This window comes from Peromyscus maniculatus, chromosome 4 (assembly GCF_049852395.1).
Source record: "Peromyscus maniculatus bairdii isolate BWxNUB_F1_BW_parent chromosome 4, HU_Pman_BW_mat_3.1, whole genome shotgun sequence".
Taxonomy (NCBI): domain Eukaryota; kingdom Metazoa; phylum Chordata; class Mammalia; order Rodentia; family Cricetidae; genus Peromyscus; species Peromyscus maniculatus.
Window position 1 is genome coordinate 20,331,595 of NC_134855.1, and position 13,103 is coordinate 20,344,697.

The 13,103-nt window shown below is 37.2% G+C and overlaps 1 protein-coding gene across 1 annotated transcript in view; it reads right to left on the minus strand.

Annotated features, from left to right (window-relative positions):
• The window catches only part of Lrp1b (LDL receptor related protein 1B), a 1,955,528-nt gene that overhangs the window by 999,973 nt on the left and 942,452 nt on the right, over positions 1–13,103 (minus strand). The window contains exon 7 of the mRNA XM_042275227.2: positions 10,758–10,920. Coding sequence (XP_042131161.1) covers positions 10,758–10,920 — 163 coding nt within the window. The remainder of the gene's footprint in view (positions 1–10,757; positions 10,921–13,103) is intronic.

Consider the following 13,103-nt stretch of genomic DNA (forward strand, 5'->3'; position numbering starts at 1 on the left):
TAGTGTGTACAATGTGAATTACATACTTATTTTAATTAATCAAAATAATAAGTAAGTTATTTCATGTGCATAAATTTGGAATGCTGAACCAATTCAATTTATAAGACAACAAATAATTTTAAGATAAAACTAAAAATATTGCTTTCCTAAATATATGAATCAGACACCATCCCAATTTAGAGGTTCTATGGTCATTGTTGGGTTGCAGACTATTCATATAGGGTCCAGCCTGAACTCATAAGATAAGCTGACTTAATTGCAGAAAAATGTTAACTTTGCTTTCTGAAAAAGCATTTGGTTATTTTTGGATCTAATTGGGATATTTTGATATAGTTACTCTTTAACTTAAGTACAATTTTTTATTTCACTTTGTTACAAAGTCATTTAAATGGATGTTTCATGTCCCGACTGGCCATTCCCAAATACCCAGCAGCTGCTTCCCAAATTAACACACAGAGGCTTATATTAATTCTAAATGTTTGGCTGGTAGCTCAGGCTTGCTACTAGGTAACTCTTACATTTAATTTAACTCATAATTCTTATCTATGTTTAGCCACATAGCTTGGTACCTTTTCTCACTGTGGCATTCTCATCTTGCTTCTGTGGTTTGCCAGCTCCCTGACTCTGCCCTTCCTTTTCCCAGAATTCTGCTAGCCTTGCTCTTAAGCTCAATCTCTTCCTGCCCAGCTATCAGCCAATCAGCTTTGTATTAGCAAATGAGAGTAATACATATTCACAGCATACAAAAGGATTATGCCACAGGAAAGACACATCTCACTAATAAAAGATACTAATAACCAACTAACATCAACATTTGCCTTTTTTCTTTGCATGACAAAATAATCTTGAGTTAAAACAACTTTTCCAGCTGTTACTTTGACCCTAAAGTAGAGTCAATTTCTACATAGTCAAACTACTAAGAGTCTGGCTCCAGGGAAAACAGTTTTGTTCAATAGTCTTCAAGTTTCAGCAGTCCAGCAGCACAAAGCATAACTCGGAATAAAAGCTTAAAGCTGATTTCACTCCTTCTTTTATTGACTAAACTATACAACCTGATAAAAAAATAAGTTGATTTTATATATTAAAATGTGGTAATGTGCAGGCAGAATGGTATCAGAGAGTTACTGTATTGCTTTTTTTCTTGCCTCGTGTTATTTTATAAACTAAGATTCTCTTGAGTTTTGAAATTTTCATCTTTCATCTAAACTATTATTGACCTGAAAAATTAAAAAAAAAAAAAAAAAGAAAGGAAGAAAGGAGAAAACACTGTTTAGTATTATGAAATCATTCAGAACTTTGGGGAAGTTATACCTCAAAGTTCTCATAATACGTGGTATGTTATAAATAACTTCTTTGTACTCCTGGATTTACAAGACTTCTCTTGATGCTCTCATCCCACCTAAGCACCATGTGAGCTGCAATGTACCGCAGTACGTACCATGACGTTCAATCGCAGACCTGCTGCCTTCTACCCAATTCCTGTGTTATAGAACTCCCAGCGAGAAACAACTAGAGAACATTTTAAACTGCTTGCAGCTATAAACAATTTTTCTCTCCTACTAGTAGACATTCTTTTAGAAGGTAATCTATTTTATGACACAGAGTGAAAATGCTTTCAGACCACTTGACAATCATTTTATAAGCGAAACAAAATGTATTTATCACTATCCAGTATTTAGAAATATTCAGTTTCCCTATATCAGTAAATCAATCAGAAATAGTAGACACTAATATCACTTTCATAAAATGTTTTTAAACACAAAAATAGAGATAATGCGTATGTTATCAGCATGATAACACCCAGCATCTCAGTGTCAGATAACACACTAAAGGCACACATATATCTTAAAAATAGAAGATAATATTACTCAGAAAGCAATTATAGGATTCTGACTAAAAGGAAATAGAATAAAGAGTTGAAACAAAACCAAAGTTGCTCACTTTTCAAACATGCTGAGCTAAGTAAAGGAAGGCTGCTCAATTCCTGAGAGCCCCACACAGGGGAGAACTTGGGATGGAAGTTAGAGCAGATGGATTTCTCTCTCAACCACTTTCCATGTTGTGCTCGTCAGACCCTTTTCATTTCCATGTGACTAGCTTCCATCTGCCAATGGCAAAAACCAATCAACCCATATTGGTGAATGGGAATAACAATTCTGACCAAGATGAAGGGGAAAGTCTGGTCAGAGACCTCTTCTACACCCAAGGAACAAGAACAATGTATCACAGCCAGAGGAGTGTGAGTGTGAGAAGAACTGGGTCAGGCTCAGGGCACAGGAGTGAGGAACCTATTTATTTAACACTTTGAACTAAGTTCCTAAGTAACCAGCCCTGGGGCTGCCTGAGATCCATAATTTTAAGTAAGGTAATGAATCTCTTCTTAAGCTATTGCTGTTATTTTTTTGATGCTTCCCCTTTCCAAGTCTCATGATAAATCACCCTGGGAATTCAGAAGCATTCCTGAAAGGCTACACCAACATTGAGTAGGGTTAATTGAAACAGAATTGTGAACCTAGTAACTTAGAAACAAGTTTAACAGACCTTTAAAGCTTACACTGTGAAGACAGAAAGAATAAATAGCAATGTAGCAATCAAGAACAGGGATTTTTTTTAACTCTTCCATGAAGTCAACTTTATTATTTATGTTTAATTTAAGAGAATTACATCACTTCCTCATTTCTCCTCCTCCCTCAAACCCTTCCCATGTACTCCCTAATCTCAAGTTGATAATCTCTTTCTCTGTTTATTACTGGTAATTATATATATATATATATATATATATGTGTGTGTGTGTGTGTGTGTGTGTGTGTGTGTGTGTGTACTTTATATATATACATATACATACATACACATACATGCATATATATATACATACAAATGTACACATGTACACACAGACAGACGACCTACTGAATCCATTTTTGCGTTTGTGTGTATGTGCTTTTAGGGACTTTTTCATGATGATGCATTTGGGAATGGTGTGAGATGAAGAAGAGGATATTTATACTAGCTGGGGTTCCATTTTCAGCCAAGGTGGTAGGGCAGGAGAACTGCCCTAAGTGACCTACATGTTCCCAAACTCATCACAGTGTAATAGAAGCACCGCAGCAGCATGCAGAGAATAAGGTAAAGCTGCACCACCCACCCCTTGAAGAAAGGGCAGGGGAACAGGGTAGACTTGTAAAGTGGTTAAATCTTCACAAGATTGGTGATGAAATTATCATCTGTATATAAAAGAGTATTATAAATCCACATCATCTGGTATGTCAGTTGGCTGAGGGCTTCTGCTCTCATTGTCCAGAAACTATGAGTTGGTCAGGTCTCCAGCAGCAGACCTCAGTTCTCAGGTCCCTTAATGTTCTTAGCCTAGGTCTGAGATCTTTTTCAGATAACTTCTGAAACCCGGCAGATCAAGGCCCATGAATTTTCTTCTGTGTCCCCTTTCACACAGGTTCTCTCTCATATTTCCGTGTTTGTATTGGTCTTATTCTGGCCCCTGCTGCTCTATATGTTTCTGCTGCTCAGAGGGCAGCCATGGCTGTCAGGACTCCAAATCTGCCTCTCTTAGCACAGCGCAGGAAAGGGATCATCCACTGGGTCATCCTAAGGGCTGCCAAGGTCACTCAGGCATAGACATATCTTTCTATGGAGAAGATCCCAGCTTAAGAATGGGATGTGAGCCAACAGCATGACATGCTAGGTTCAGGTCTGCACTGGGTGGATCAGAAGTTGCCAGTTCTTCAGCTCCAAATCAGCACTGTCCATCCCCTCTACTTCTTCAGCAGCAAGTGTAGTTACAGTGGGTCCATCTCCAGGGCTTGGGTTTCTGGAGGTGTTATGTTCCCTGCCCCTAATACCAGGAGTGATCTTCAGATGTCATGTTAAGACACTGTATACCTAGCACCTGCATTTTGACTTTCATGGAGCCTCAAGAGTGACCTTCAGTTGTCAAGTCTCAACCAACAGCTTTGCCAACCATCAGGCTACCAGACCACTATGTAGAATGTTGGCTGCCAGGTCATATCCAGAGTCCTCACTGCTATTGCCCAGTCTTCTACTGTATTCTATTGTCCAGCAAGATCCCATACTACTGAGAGTAGTCATGGAAAGACCACTGGGGAGGTAACACAGAGTTTCTCTCAAAAGATTCCTGTACTGAGCCAAGTAGCCTGCTTCTATAGTTTTAAGAAAGACTATGCAGATTTATCAAAGCCATTTCTTTGGCCCACAACAGCTATGAAGATTTCTGGTTTGAAGCAACTGGATCCTTGGTCTTGTATCACTTACGGTAGTTCCAGTACATGGGGAGTAGGGTGGAGGATGGTTGTGGCTGTTCAGTGGGAAATGCTGCACCCGTGGCGCAGGGGGAAGCAGTTCATCAAGGATAATGGCTGCAAAATCTGTCAAAGAAACTGTCAAACATCTTGGCCAGTGCTGTACCTTCAGAAAACAGTGCAATCGGCTGCAGTCTTTGCATAGCTATTTCAAAGCTATCATGGAGTGTTCAAGGCAGCTGGTGCTGGCACAGGCACAGTCTGTAGGTGAACTGGCTTTCAGATTTGGAATTCTTTTGCTCAAGACCCCTCAGGCAGCAAGAGCGAATTCTCAGAGCTACTAATTAGGGAGTCACTCATGTCTGTGCTTATTTGCAGGAAGATGAACATCAGAAGCAATGGTAACAATGTAAGCTAAGCATTAGCACCAACAATCACTTTCCCGGTACTTCGAGGAGGTCCTCCTCCCAGTGTCCCCCAGTGTGTCTCAATTGAACTTGTGAACAACAAGCTTAGTCAGAATCAGTGTGAAGAATGAAACACACACACTTTCATGTTCTTGGGAAGTTACACATTCAGTCAGCAACTCCAGACATGAAGTTTGAATATCAGAATGGCAGGGCATCTTTCCTGGGGTCCAAAGTAGTCTTGCCTAAGATGGGTAATGCTGATGCCTAGTTTATTCTCCATGAACCTAATTGCAAAAGGGGGCATTAGATTCACCTGAGGTAGTAAAGAAAGGAATCATGATAGATAGGAAAATGTATAGATACTTAAATAGTTTAAAGGTGTTTAAACTATGTTTAAAAAATCCAAATTGAAACACACCAATAGGGATTTGTCATGATAGAAAAACATTGGCAATATTTTTGACACAATGAACAAAAATTTTAAGCCTACAAATGTTACTATTATAAGGAGTATTAGAAGTTGGTGAATTGTTCCACTAATATTGTCCATTCAGCAGGTGGATACAGAGCTCAACCCATCTGAGTTGTGTTCTGATGTATAATATCTAGCATTTTCCAACAGTACAATTATCACTCCAAATAAAATTTTACCAACTGATTGTTCATTAAACATTTTTCAAAGAAACTTTAAGTTGCAGATATTTAGGACTGAAGTTACAACAGATCAACACGTGAAATATAGAGAGTAATTTTAAAAAAAATCAATATACTTCTGTTTTAATCTGAAATATTTCCCAATGAAGAGGAATATACAAGTAGATTCTGAAAGACAGTACATTGTCCAAAAACTATAATGAAACGGGAAACTTAAAATATTTAAAAAACATAAAGTCCTAGAGGCATTAAGGTAATTAGTATGGAGGGTCCTCAAAAATCTAAAAGGATAAATAGATATCATAAGATGCAGCAATACAGGGTGCTGAAGAGTTAGCTGCATTGCATTGTTTATTGTAACTGGATTCATAATATCAGAAATTTTGTTTAGTCTATGAGTCTATCAATGGACACATGAATAAAAAGGTATATATTTGCACACAGTGGGATTTTATTAAGCCATTAATAAGGATGAAATCTTGTTATTTATGGAGACATGGATGTGTTGTAAGGGCATTATATAAGTGAAATAAGCCATTAATCAGACAAATAGTACGTATTTTCTTTCATATACAGAAACTGAAATTGATCCTTTGTGGGTACAGCAGACAATAGTAGTTTCCTGAGGCCAAGAAGATTGTTGGGAAGTGGATATTTTGTTACTGGATTAGAGTTACCATTAGATAAAGGAATGAATGCTAGTATTCTATAGTATGCAAGGGGCTACAATTAATAGCTACACTAATTATGTATTTGTATAATTTCAAAAGAGTTTGAAGTGAGGAGTTTGAATATCCTTAACATAAAGCAATAATAAATATTTACAAAATGCTAATTATTCAATTTCATCATTATATGTTGCAACTTTATCACCAGATCCCATTGTACTTCTCAGATATATGCAATTATATATAGTTATATATAAAGTTTTATATATATATACATATACACATATATAAAACTTTTAAAAAACATGAAAGAAAGGAGAGATACTGTTTTTGAATAAGGGTGTACCCTTGACTGTGAAAAGCTATCAGAACTATGACTATATTGTCTTGTGAAGGAGGTTAAGAAGTTGATGTTTTAGATTTTTCTTACAAATATGAGTAGGTATAGCCTTCCCTTACAAAGGGAGAGATCAAAATGTACAGACTCAAATTAAAATTTCAAAACTATGTAATTCATGGATTGTAAATGAGCATACTACTGGCCAAAGCTGTGACCTACATAGAGTCTTGCCGTCACCAACTTTTTCATGCTTGAACTCATTAAAACATTAACACCATCTCAGTCCTGAAATCTATAAGTAAGGATTGTGGATTGGGATACATATCCAATATTGTACCTTGCTTTTCTAATCACCACATAGTTTTAGGTTATTTGGTATCATCAGTTTTCAGCAGTATTTTGACAAGTTCACGTATGGTGAAATTCATCCCTACCTGAGATCTGGTGTTAAGAGACTTTTTCAATAGGACTCTGAAGGCCTAGAGTAGAAGGAAAACCCAAATTGGCTCACCCATGATCTCAGTTAAACCCAATGGACCCAGCTACTACTTAGCACTGAAGCAAGCCTTCTCCAATAGTGTGCATAGACATGAGCAACTATTATCAAATCATATCATTACCCCTTCATTTTGAAAATGATGAAGTCAATGTAAATCCATGAGTATACAATTGTTTAAAGTAGTTTCCTGTTTCCTCTTCCTTGGTGAGGTTCAGATCATGCTAGCCCACAAGATGGCATCTTAGCATTTGAGGAGATAGCAGAATAAAAAAAAAATTAAAAACAAACAAACAAAACAATGAACCTACCAACCAAACAACATCACACTCTATTCTTCAGCCCTGTTCCCTCCTTTTGAAGACACAGATCCTGAAGAAGCACGGCTTTCCCTTAACCAGTTAATCACTATCAAATAATAACCTCCTTTGCCCTATTCATACTAAACTAAAAGTACAGGAGTCCTTTAAATGTAGCATAAAATTCACAGGTTTTGCTTTTGTGTAGTTTGTTTTTCAGTTTTGAAAGCTCTTATATTATTTTGAAAGTAATCAGCACCTTTAAACGCTTTTCTCTTGTTAATATCACGTTAAGTTTTTGGTTTGAGAATGAGAGAAAAGAAGGGCATGCAGTTGGGTGTGTGGAGAGATTGCAAGATCTCAGAATTGTTGAGGGAGGGGGAAGTGATTAGAATATATTGTATAAAAACTGTTCCCAATAAAATAGAAAAATAGTGAAGCAGAATTATTTTTTCTTCTACAACAACACTAGAAGGATATTACCAAAATCTTTGTATCCTATGTAAGATTTCATAGCTTAATAAAACTTGAAACAAAGAACTTATGAGTGTAGCAATAAATGAAGGTATTTCCTCCCCTCCATCCTCATACCCACAGCTGTTCTGCAGTTCTCCTCCAATACCATAATACCAGTTTGTGTTCCTTCCTAAGAGATATCTCATTTTTCCTATTTGTTTTATATTCCTCAATACCTATTATAAATAAATGTAGTCCACATGAAATAACCTCTTTGAGGAGACTGGTCACTAGAAAGAGAATCTGCTAGAAATGAAACATGGTCTATGATGGGGGTAAGATATAGTTCTTTACTATTAAACAAGCAGAATAGTGTGGCAAGCTGAAAGACTGGCTGTTTTTAAGGTTGGTCTGACTATGACCTTCTGTGCCACCCTCCAACATTAATGACTCCTCAGCAATAATTTATAGATGCCTTTCAAGGAGCCATTGTAAGGGAATATTGCTGAAAAATGAAAGAAAAGCCTTGAGAAATATCTCTGAAAAATAGCCTGAAATAATAAGTTGAAGTAAATAATTAAAAATTGAAGACAATATACAAACATCATTAGAAACATCTTCTTGGCATATTTTTGTTGAGATTGGCTCCAGGCATAATGAGAGTCCACAAAACATTAGTCTTCTGTATCCAAGCCTTAATGAACTAAGAACAACAGAGAATACAATTTGAAAGACAAGGATTCTAATCTTGGAACAGTCATGGTGTGCAAACAGAAAAAAAGAGTGAGAAGAGTTAAAAGAGTGGTCATCCTTCTATAGAGCCTCTGGGACATAAGAACATTTTGATTGTGTTCCAAGCCTCCTAAGTTTAGGACACAAGAGACTAGTCAGATGACTGATATACCTCTGAACAAATAGAACATACTGAGGCAAAGACACACTTCCCCGCACAATTAGAAATAAGGGAAATGTTACAAGGTGGCACACCTTTAATCCCAGTACTTGAGAGGATCTCTGTGAGTCTGAGTCCAGCCTGGTCTACAGAGCCAGTTCCAAAAGACAGGCTCCAAAGCTACAGAGAAACCCTGTCTTGAAAATTTAAAACAAAAAAGGGGGGGATGGTAATAGCATAATATTGGCTTATTCATAGCTCAGGTACAGATATTATCTCCAGAAAGAGTCCTAAGGTGGATGGAAGAGGAATCCCCTTCCATTTTTTTCCAAGCTTCACTGCACTCTCAGTCAAAAGGCTATTCACACATAGGAGGAGCTGAGCTGAAGTTTCCCCGCAAACCGTATCTACTCACACACTAGGAGAGTAGTTCTTGCTTTGATATCTGTGATCATGAGTGAAAACAGAGTTAGAGCCAGACCACAAAAAACATTTCAGAGCACCTACTGTGACAAATGAAACAGCAAAATTACATTTAAGCAGTTACAGCGTCCCAAGGACCCCATCAGAGAATGTGTGCAAACAGTGTGGGGCTTTCTACTCCTAATTCTGTTGACAAAAATGACAAAATATGGCTCTTTCTCATAATGACAGGGAGAAATAAGTTGCCTGCAAACATAAAGCATGCTGTTGCTGAGAATGAGAAACAACATTCACACGTGTTACATTTCAGTTGGCAGCTTTATTGGAAAGAGGGACAGCATCTTTGTTTTTAAGAAAGGCAAAGGATGTGGTGACTAGAAAGGACAAATTCAGCAGCCTCACCTCACAACATTTAGATAGACAAGACTATTGGAAGGCCAATTTGCCATTCAGTTAGTGCCATCAGAGAAAAACTTGCAAGCACATACATTTCTAAAAAAGGATGCCAAGAGAATGCCGTGAGCACATTTGTAAATCTCCAATTCTTTCTTCCTACCCTTATCCAACCACCCAAACAGATCAGTTTAAATACAACTTCTTTTACTAATGCCTTTTGAAGCATCGCTACACTCAAGGAACCATCTGCTGCAAACACAAATAGAGCCTCATTCAAGAATTATGTTCCCCAGCCTTCCTCGCAAAGTCCTTACGTGCAAGCTGTTCTTGTCAAAATCAGAACCATTGTGATGATGCATCTTAATATTCAATCAGACTTTAAGTAAAGAGTGACAAAAGTCCACATATGGATGACAGCTGTTTCTTCAGTAAATATTTTCCCCTTTATTGAATGGAGGCTTATGGCAGTTTAGGATAAGTTCCATAAGACATTTCAGCCGAACTGCCTGAGGACTATTGAAATGACAGTAAGAATAAAATTCCAGTTTTCAATCTGCTACAATTTACATATTCAAAAACAACAGTCCTTTCAACTAAAACAGCTCTCTATGCCATGGATTCCTCGGTCTCCTTGACCAACACTAAATCATGAACAGGTGAATTTGGGAACTTGGTGCATCTTTGTTTTTAACCTTTCTAATTATACTGCCATTGTTGTTAAAAAGAAAAAAAAGCAGGTTTTTTTCTATGTAGATTTTTCTCAATATATGAACAAAGTTCATAGGAATTTAAACATTTGTGACCATATTTTGACAAGGTGTAAATGTTTTAAGATTAATTATTCTATTATTTAAGAAAGAGTCTTATAAGAACTGTTTTTAAACCAATAAAATGAATCACAAATTAAAAAGCTAACAAATAAAAAGTGAATTCTGTTGAGTTCATTCATCAAATAATATTATTAAGCTAAAAGATCAATATTTACAGGAAAATAGTCTGAACTAACAAAGATATGCTTAATGTTGGAGTACCCTTGAACATACATTATATTTTGTTTATAAAAACCTAAATGCTATGCTGACTCAAGTAGATTAACAATGTTTCAAGAAGCATTTGTGCAAGTTGCTAACTCTAAGGTTCCCTGCTGAGCATCAAAATGACCTTGACACTCCACTGAGGTTCTTTGGAGACCACAAGCAATTTTCAGGTAAAGGGAAGAGTGTCTCAGGCAAGATCTGCAGTATCACACCTTATTAAAGCACAGATAATCACTAAGTTTCAAATGTTGACTTTTAGCCTGTTTCTCTTCCTGCAATGCTAGCACTAAAATCAATGCATTTCTTTTTAATAATGCTAATGTCTTACTTCCTACAAAACCACATGTTAGACTTTGATCCCTTTTTAATGGGAACTTTTCTAAACCTGGCATGCTGAAGGCGATGTTCTTACCCTGCGATGGGATCTGCCGCTATGGCTTTAGGATTGTGAAGCTCCAATTCAATCAGTGTGACACACACAGAGCCATTGTAATTACAAACAAAGATCCGGTCACTGATGTGGTCCACGAAGTAGAGATTTCTGGTAAGCCAGTCAATTGCCATTTGTTCCACATCTGAAAAACACATATGCAGAATAACTCAGTCACAGACCAAACTTTTTAATCATAGCCAGAATATACAAGTCTGCCCACGCCATCTCAGAGGAGAACTAAAACACAGGATTTTTGTTAGTTTTTATTTATTTATTTATATATATATATATATATATATATATATATATATATATATCAAAGAAAAATTTCAACAATGTGAAAATAAATGACTATGTAAAGAATGAAGACTGAAGTTGACTTAGAAAAAAGAAAGTTTCTATTCTTAAAATGTAGGTATTAACATTGTAACATTTCTTCCGCATTTGCCAAACTATCTCATTTTATCCAATGAACATAAGAGGTTCACTAATAAGGCTAATTTGTAATAATAAGAGAATATCTATTGTGAATGTTTGTTCTCAGTCATCTGTAAAAAAAAGGAAGAGGGGGTCTTGGAAATTCAAGGGAAGAAAGATAAAAATCAGGTAGGATAAAGAGGAAAAGAAGAACAAGGGAATATGAAGAAGTAAATGCACAGAGTGTGGGAGGATAGGGTAGGAAAGGATACAGGATGGGATTAACCGCCACTAATGCCCATTGAAAATGCCTTTAGAAGACAGTCTACTGTGAAAGCAACTTTATATCTACATATGCATATACATATCTAAAATGAAGCTGCCCTATAGTAGGAAGGAAAGGGTACTTTCAAACAAATAGGCTATTAAATATAAAGCCTAGTGCCAAGTATGGGTTACCTATTTTTGAGCTATTGGAAAATGGGATCTCATAAACCTTTCAACTATAGGTATTACCACATGACTTGATTGCTCATCAGATGACGGAAAGACCCTACTTCCAAAGACACAATCTACTTGAATAATAGAACTTGGAGATATCAAGCTGGTACCAACCTGGATAGCTTTCATAGTACTGAAAGGTTCTATGCACACAATTGGGAGAGAAAATACTCAGCAGTTTTCCTCATCTATGAATGCTGTTAGATAAAATAATGACTGGTCTGTCAATAGAGAACCACTGGTACAATAGTAGAATGAATATTATGGGAGTAAACACATTTTTATCATACTTAAAGCCAACACATAAGACAAGAGTCATGCCTGGTACTATTACTTGGACCAAAAACCTAGTGGGTAACAAGGTCACAGGCAGTAGAAAATAACCTACCTAATCGTATAATTTTGCTGAATGGACATATCAGTAGACTGTTACCTACATTCTTATCTTCATATCCATAAGTTCTCTCTTTATATAAGATCTCTCAAGCCTCATGAGAGAAGTTTCTTTTGCAGTAGATTATTTGAATAACAATTTCCCCACAGGCTTATCGAGAAAGGCACATTGGGAAGTGTGGCCTTGTTGGAGTAGGTCTAGTCTTGCTGGAAGAAGCATTTTACTTGGGAGGGCTTTGAGGTTTCAGGTGTTCGTGCCAGGCCTAATGTCATTCTCTCCTTGCCCTCGTGCCATGGCCTTGCTAGAACATTTATTCCTTCACTAGCATTGGAGCCTACTTCTTCAGGATACCAGCATATACAGAAGACTAGCAGAGACATCCAGCCTCATGGGACAGAGCAACTACTAGATTTTTGGACTTTCTGTTCACAGCAAGTGAGTGAGTGAGAGAGAGAGAGAGAGAGAGAGAGAGAGAGAGAGAGAGAGAGAGAGAGAGAGAGAGAGAGAGATTCATTCCATAAGGTCTGTGACTCTAGAGAACCCTGGCTAACACAATGGTGATTAATACAGACAACCACATCTGGTCAAGAGTACAGAGATTAAGATGTGTAGTGCTCTGCTCTAAAATGGCCATCTAATTTATTCCTCATTCCTTCAAGGCTCAGAGATCATTGCCGAAGAGGGCAGAGCAATTTTTAGAGTCAGTGAATTGATATCTGCAGCAAATTCGTTCTTGCTGAGCATGACATAGCCATTGAGCAATGAATTCACATTACCTGTGAGTCCATGCACAAGCCCTGTACAAGACCAAGACAGCCCAAAACCCAGCATGGATGGGTCAGGCACTGATGAAGACCCCACCTAGTCTGAGGCTCTGTTGGAATCTTATGGCTCCTTTGTTAGGCATATCAGTTTCTTTGTGGGTGGTACTGTACCCAAAAGCATACAGGCAGCACTAAGTGGACTCATAGGTTTGGAGAAAAAAAAAAAACAGACTACATCAAAGAAAAAGG